The sequence below is a fragment of the Austrofundulus limnaeus genome, unplaced genomic scaffold (assembly GCF_001266775.1).
Source record: "Austrofundulus limnaeus strain Quisiro unplaced genomic scaffold, Austrofundulus_limnaeus-1.0 Scaffold1084, whole genome shotgun sequence".
NCBI classification, from domain to species: domain Eukaryota; kingdom Metazoa; phylum Chordata; class Actinopteri; order Cyprinodontiformes; family Rivulidae; genus Austrofundulus; species Austrofundulus limnaeus.
The window spans coordinates 74,197-82,437 of record NW_013953486.1 but is presented as its reverse complement, the minus strand read 5'-3'; the positions used below and the strand labels follow the sequence as shown (position 1 = coordinate 82,437).

The 8,241-nt window shown below is 38.1% G+C and overlaps 1 protein-coding gene across 2 annotated transcripts in view; it reads left to right on the top strand.

Moving 5' to 3' along the window:
* Window positions 1–58: 58 nt before the first annotated feature.
* The window catches only part of LOC106534070 (catenin delta-2), a gene marked incomplete at its 5' end in the record, with an annotated part of 41,868 nt that continues 33,685 nt past the window's right edge, over window positions 59–8,241 (top strand). For both annotated transcript variants that reach the window (XM_014030583.1, XM_014030582.1), the window contains 2 exon segments: window positions 59–191; window positions 5,241–5,454. In XM_014030583.1, coding sequence (XP_013886037.1) covers window positions 59–191; window positions 5,241–5,454 — 347 coding nt within the window.

Here is an 8,241-nt window from a genome sequence, read left to right as displayed (position 1 = left end):
GTGTGTGTGTGTGTGTGTGTGTGTGTGTGTGTGTGTGTGTGTGTGTGTGCATCCGCAGGGAGTTTGGCTGGAGGGATCCAGAGCTACCGGAGGTAATCCAGATGCTACAGCATCAGTTCCCATCAGTCCAGTCGAACGCTGCCGCCTACCTCCAACATCTCTGCTTCGGAGACAACAAGATCAAATCTGAGGTACTGGTCTCTGAAAGGAGGCGAGATTAAACTTTTCATGATGGGCACATTATCCTTTAGCTTGTTTTAATGCAATCTTAGATGCTCAGGTTTCCCAGGTTCATAAACTCAACACAATCATATTATATACTGTACATCAAATCTTATGGGAAGATAAATATACTGCAAAAGTACCTGTTACAGTGCCTTTCTTCTAAATGACAGTTTTCTGCTTTAAAAGAGTTTGTATTCCAGTTTTATAAACTTAATACCTTTATGTTTTGCAGTGGTAAATTTTGAAAGTGTTAAAGGATTTAACATGTCTGGACCAACCCATTCTCACTCCCAACTCGTCAACATATTGACRCTTGGTCAGGTACCGTTYACGTCCAGTTTTGGATGCATCGGRTACCCCCCTCGCATCAGTTATTAACGAGATGAGGTGGAGGAGGAGCGCCTTGTCATATTTTTGAAAAGAGAAGGAAATGCGCGAGAACTAACTGTCACAGACCCAAATTTGAACTTCTATCATCCCTGTACAGCCTATCCCCAACCTCAGTACCTAACATTAACCATTAATCCTGATCCCTCATATTAACCATTTTTGAAAGTGTAGAGAATGTGCRACAACTAACTGTCCCAGACCCTAAATTTAACTTATATTAGCCCTAGACATCCTGTCGCTGACCTCAGTACCTAAAATTAACCATTAATCCTGATCCCTCATATTAACCACAGACCCCACAACCCAAAAACCCMWATGTGGTGCAACCCAGAAAAGCCGCAGGCGTGACTAACTGACATGAGCGGGGTACCTGACTCGGCAAAACTGGACGCAGACAGTACCTGACCAAGCGTCAATATGGTGAGGAGTCAGGAGAGGAAATGTGTTCCTGGACCACAGCTAAAGCCAAAAAAATACATTTCTATCAGAATAGCTGCGCCTGACGATGTTGGCCGTTTTTCTTGCCACAGGTTGAGCTGAGTGTTATTATTTATGTTGGTATGGTTTGTCAAAATCCTCACATAAAATTGTGTTTGGACTGAAAATAGGATTTTCATCTATTCTGCATTTAAAACCACATGAACAAGAGATCACTTCTCTTCTTTCTTCTCATTTATTTCATTCTCGGTACAGCTCTCTGGGGCTTTGTCCTAATTAATCAATKAAATAAATAACCGTGCTTCATTTTTTAAAGACTGTTTTCTCTTTTTTTTCTCAGTTTTAAAACATCTAGCTTCAACATTGTGTTCACGACAAACTCATGCACAGTTTTTAAAATGTTGCGAGATGATGCTCTTAAAAAAGAAGGAAAGAAAGATAAAGCTTAGAAGCTGCAGCAAGATACACATTAAAGCTTGGTAAAAAATATAATTATAATATTTAAATATCTTCCCACCAACTAATCTAAAATTCATTAATTGAAAATAAWTTCTTGTTTTCTTTTGATGTAGAGTTTGCAGGGGGTTGTTTTGTTTTCTTGTTTGTTTTTTAGTTTGTCTTTTTTCAGTTGATGTCCAACATAACAATAAAAATGGAAATGGAGCACACAGCAGGGACACTTTTGCTCATGTCTTTTAGCTCAATCGAGTGTGCTGCCTTCTCAGTCTTGTTTGTCATTAAAGGGACGGTTCATCCATTCCGGGCCATGTCCTGACATTGAGCAGGCAGCTTGTAAATCTGCACAACTTGCTTTATTGTAATGCAGCCGTTATCGTTAACACAGACACCTGCGATATATCAATATGTTTTTTAGCCTGTGCCACGTTGCCTCAAGGGACGATGATTCGTCTCCATTCAGAGCAAACCCCATGAGACGTGTGTGTCTCTACGCGATATCTACCTCACTCTTCATCAGACGGTATTAACCTCTCCGTCCGTACGCTTTACCCAGCTCTGAATCTAGCCTTGTKTTCCCGCTCTCATTTATTCCAGCCTCCAGAGAAATCACCCCTCAGTGTCCTATGGAAAACTGCTCCATCTGTCTCCTCAATGTCAGTTCTGTTTAGCTCAGTTYGACTTTATTAGTCCTTATGGAGACGAAGGATTTGAGGGGGGAAACAATGTTCTTCAAACAGAAATCAGCCAACAGGCATTGCACACGGAGTGAGGGATAAAATGAGAGGAGAAGACGGATGAAGCGTGGTGATGTGCCGGGCTCGACTGCCCAAACTAGACCCCGAAGGCAAAACATTGTTTTGCCCTTGAGAAAGATGCTCGAATAGTGAAACTGTAGACTGAGGGATATGTATGACCTACTGCTTGATTGTTCTCTTAGCAAGCAGCGTGTTGTTCATGTTATACGTCTGCTCCCGGGCATCCAAACCATATTTCCTAGACTCTATTAAAGAGATCCCTACAGCTTCTGTATCTCTGTAAATACAAAGAAATAGCTTTTACTCRATCAGTTTTACTAATTTAACTAAAACTTTRCGTTTGGAATGCGWACTCCGAGTGAAAAGATCATCTAGTGTTTCTTAATTTCTTTATTCCCTGTGTTAGTTTTGTTCTTCCGTCTGTCTCTGCTCCAGCCCCGCCCCCGACTCACCTTTTCCCGTCCCTCTCCTCARGTGTTTCTCGTTTACGCTTGTTAGAGTCTCTTAATATTCTCAGTCTTGCCTCTACCAGTTTCTCTGCCAGTCTGCTTTTCTCCCCATGTTGCCCGCCACAAAGTGTTCTTCATGTACACACAGTGACCATTCCTTTCCGTCTGTTAGCAAACTAGCTCTTTAGCTTGGATGGGCGTCTTAAATGGTGGAAGAGGCCACAATATTTCACTGAGCTAGTGGATGCATTTCATTAAAACTCAGAGTTGTTCATGACAGTTGACATTAGGACAGACAAAAAAAAGAAGTTACAACTCTGCTTTTTATTTTATATATTGGGGCAAAATTAGGTGTGGTAGTAGCTAGGTTTAGCACAAATCAAATAAGAGTCCTGGTTTAGCTCTTTGCCATGAAAGTTGGCAGAAAAACTGTTCCTTCAAAGAAATACATTATGTATTTTTATAATTAAATGAAAATTACAGAATAAACACTCACATAGTTAAACTTTTTATAGGYGTTTATGACTACTCAAGCTATAGCTAACCATGTAGCCTCCCAACTATTAGCTACAGCCATGACGCAGTGATGTTTTTTTCCTCCCTATTGTCATCATGTGAGCGATCTTGTTTGWTCATATCCATGCACAGAGCCCTCGGTCCTCACCAAAGTTGTAAATCTTCTGTGAGCTTTGAGGGTTGACTCTGAGGGATGACTTTTTTTCCCACAGACTGAACAGATGTAAAATGGCTGCTAGAGAACAAGTTGTCCTTGTCTTTGCTGCTGTCACATCATCTGTTCCACTTTCTCTTTTTATACGTCAAAATAATCGCAGACGGTCAGGATGCCTGTCAGCTCTCAGCCACAGACAGCCRAAGCGTCCTCGAGTCCAACCCAACCACAAGCTTTTGGAGATATTAAAGTGAAGTGTGGAGGGGGGAGTTTTGATTTGTGGTGGAGCTCATCCTTTGTCTCCAGACCACAGCTGTAACTGGGTCTCAGTCGTTTTGTTAATCTACTTTCACTATCTGGTCTGTACTTGCTTTTGTTGTATGGATGCTGCTCTTTGTGGCTTGTGTTGACATTGTTATGTAACTCCCATTTTCGGCCTACACTTACATCAGACTGAAGCTACAACTATAGGATTGTTAGTTCCATTTTTTTTTCTAAGTTTTTATCATGAAACTGAAATTAATTGTAACTTATCCAACAGAGAAAATCCAAAGTGAAAGGAAGTTGCTTTGCTAATGGAAGTAAAGCCACAGCAATTATTCTTYTAGCTGTATTTTTAATTATCTACATTGTATTTTTGTTTGTTTATTTGACATAATTAGAAGGCATCKTGCTTCAGATATTTTGTATTAAAATATATATTTTTGAACTGTTGTTTTCCAGTTTGAGATTTTCAATCACTGTGCTCCAACTGTACAAGACTTTGTGTTTTTACCTGAAATATCTAAGACAAAGTGTGCAAACACYAGTGTGGAGTTACTGTGTAGTCTGCCTCACTGAAATAACTCTTGTTTTATAGAAGAAMAGCCCGTATGCCCTACATTTTCTTTATTTTTATGTTTTTATTTTTTGGCTACAGTAAAGAATGCAAGGGAGTGCTGACAACAGAGGGGTGGTCTACAAGTGGTTCTTTTTTAAATCATTTGTGCAGAATCCCATATTTTGATATTGATACAGGTTATTAGGGGTGTTTTTGTCAAACTGAATATGAGTACAAGTACTTCAGTTTCTGTACTCGTCGATACAGAGCACTGACATGAGTACTTATTGAGTTAGAACTTAAACATTAAACAATGACTTTAAAATCAGGTATTGCCGATACCGATACCAATACTCATCATGTTCATTGAACAATTGTGTGATTTTGCCTTTRGTTTGTCTATTATGATAAAGCACAGGACAAAGAATTTAGGCAAATAAAAATGTTTTGTATTAATTAACCACAACTAAAGGAAACAATGTAACTGTAAACATATTTAAATAATTTCCCTGTTATCTTCTTACTACACACAATTATTTAAGAAAAAAGTCACTAGTGCAAAAAAAGAAGCAACAATGCGACAAAAATATTAATGATTTCAATAACACAACAAAAATAAGTTCCATTCCATTTGGGCAGACTAAAGACTAACTCCACACAGTTTGGAGACTCTGCATTACTGACTTTATTTTTCACTTTATGTGTGAAAAAGAAAGCCATCAGTGCAAATAAAGTGTACACAAAAGAATCAATCTCATTACAACAGTATTGATACGATGCAAATACTTATCTTGGTATGGATAATATTAATACACCCATAATCGATACTTGTATTGGAATCAGGGCATTTTGTACAAGTACTTGCAAAAATGGTGGGATTGATATGGGACACTACTGCCAATTCTTACTAGTATGTTGAGCTGGAATGTACAGTATATTACGGTCTAACTTCTTAAACCTAAATTAATGCAGTACTAAAACACCAAATAATTAAGTCAAACTAAACCTTTCCTTGTCTTCTTATTGTTATACAGATACGAAGGCAAGGTGGAATCCAGCTGCTGGTGGACTTATTGGACCACCGGATGACAGATGTGCACCGCAGCGCCTGCGGAGCCCTGAGGAACCTGGTGTACGGCAAAGCAAACGACGACAACAAGATCGCCCTGAAGAACTGCGGCGGTATTCCCGCTCTGGTCCGGCTCCTCAGGAAAACCACAGACGTGGAGATCCGAGAGCTGCTCACGGGTAAGACACRTGGAGTTGTAGCATCTTGTTTGTGTCTGCTCTCAATAATTTGACGCTTTACGGTAAGCCGAATCTCGGATGTAAACGTCGGTTAAATAATTAGCAGTTGTAGCTTTGTCGATGTATTTTTACAGCATYACTATATACATATCATCCCAATCAGCCACAGTAAAAGTGCTCACCTCCTGAGGGATATGGAGAGATGRCACTGCTAAAAAAAGGAGCGGCACTCAATTTTGCACCTGATCTACACCTCGAAATCCCCGAGGGACGGAGGTGGATGGGTGAGGAAAGTAATTCCAATTCAGGAACCAAATGAGGAAAGATGGATTTCTCTTAGCGGCAGCCACATTTATGAAAACATCTCTGCTAAGGGCCCATAAAGATGATATCTGTCATGTTGCTTCTGAGAGCAGCTGTCAGTTTGAAAGAAAACCTATTTCTCAAGTCGAAACCAGGAGGACCACACCAAAACACTATACTTAGACGTGTCAAGATGTGTGCTGCAAACTAGGAGCTGCAGAAAGAAAAGACGCTGTGCAATTTTATTTTACACATTTAGATTATTTACATTAGAACTGTGAAAAGCAAAAACATGTTTAGCTGTATATTAGATGAAGTGTTTTAAGCTATTTTTTTGCATGTCTGTCTGTGTCAATCAGTGTTTTTGATGTGGCYTATTACCTAATTTTCTCTGTTTTTACAAAAAGCAAATACGAGTCTCAGATCTGAAACAGACTTTTAAACATTAACTGCAATATTTTTTTTCATGACAACAAGTTTAATTTAAACAAATGTTCACCTGGATAAAAAAGAAAGCACAAAACAGCTGGTTTAAATTTTGAATTTAGATTTGTTTTATTTATTTAGACAACAAAAAGGGTCCCGAAATAAAGAAAGACTGACTTAATTGATAGTTCAGAGGTTTTGAAGTGGAGCTCTGTCAAAAGATTATGAGCAATTAATATCTTACCTTCTGTAGATATTTTTTAACGGGCATAGTTGGGAGAAATGATTTTATATTGACCACTGATTGACAAATTAATGGCTAATTTGAGTAGTTTGGATTGTTTCTACCATCAAATTGCTCTAATCTCATATCAGTTAAATCAGTTTATGCTAACACTATTTTTTAAACTTTTACGTCACTTTTTATTCAGTGATTATTTGCATGCAATCATATAGTTTATGCAAACACAAGACTGTAGCACTTCCAGCAACATCATTAAATATCTGCTTAAATAACCTTGCAACGTAAAACTTTGGATGAACTACTTTGGCATATCTTTAGATGTGAGTTGTTTGAAGACAGCGCTAATCCACTGAATGAGTCAAGTGTAAACTAAATTGTTAAAAAGTGTCACATTTTCATTATTTAGCACACTTTCTGAGTGTTAAATCCTCGTTAAAAAATTTCCATTAACATTTTGTTGTTATTTAGCTTACTGTTCTTACATTTTGTTAAACTTTACTAAATGTTAAATGTTTTGGCTAAAAGATAAATCTAAATGTGTAAACCTAAATGTGACTATTTTCGAATGGAAACAGTGGTTGGTGCGCAGCATTTGCTATGATGTCATAATCCTGCATCATAAACAAAAGCTAATGCTGCTGCAGCTTCTATACAAAAAATCAAACCTGTAGTCTGGGACAGTGTCCGAACTCATTGAACACATTTTTCAATTTAAATTTAAAATGTCATTTTCAGCACCTTTAGTGTTTGCTTATGTCGCAGAATGATGATGGCATAAGAAAACGGCCAAGTCGGTTCCATTCTGAAATTCTTAAATGTAGTTTTAGCATTTAGCTGCAAGATGTAAAAGCGTAATTTAGACATTTAGATTCACACATTTAGATTTAGGATTTAACATTTGCAAATAACATTTAGTAATAAAAATTTGTAAAATGTAAGCACAGTGAGCTAAATAACAACACATTTTAGTGAAAATTTTTACTAGGATTTTCCATTTAGAAAGTGAGCTAAATAATGAAAAAATTTACTGACTTTTTTAGTATTTTATTTTACACTGACACCCCATAGCACTGTGATCTTTGAAACACTCTACTGTCCTATCATAAATAATCTCTGTTTCTTCAACTTGAGTTATTTTAACGAGCTGTCTACAATAGGTAAGATGTTTCTTATTTACTACATCTTCCTTGAATCACTCCAAAAAAATATATACATACCAGCACCTTATAGATGTCAGGTTTTTTAACAGCCAAACTGCCATGAATTTGACAGAATTCTTAAACATTAGAGCGTTTTAACCACAGCAAACTGCACCCAGTGTCTGCCTCCTTCCCAAGCTGCACTTCACACCTCGTGCTGATGTGAGATTCTGGCCGTGGACAAACATTATCATCATTATTCACTCCAACAAGACATGGTTAAGTAATCGTAACAGGAAAGTGAGAACTGTCCTCGTGACTCCCACATGCAGGCACATTTTGTGCAGATTACAAACCATGTGTGCGTTTCTGTACCAGCTTATGTGTGCGGTGAGTCTGAAAAAACAAAATAAATAAATAAAAGGTTTTAAAGCCAAACAAAGATGGAAATAAAAATGGTTTTAGTATGCTGTTAGAGTCTTAAGGAAGATTACCATATAAATTAGAGCGGCAATTCAAGGCACGCCGCACAGAAATYCCCTTTGTCACAAATTAATCAGCACAACGACCGGTCGGACTCAGACAGACTGCTCTGTTCTCTCTCTTTCAGTGACCCACAGGATATATATCCCGCCTCTCTCTCTCTCTCTCTCTCTCTCTCTCTCTCTCTCTCTC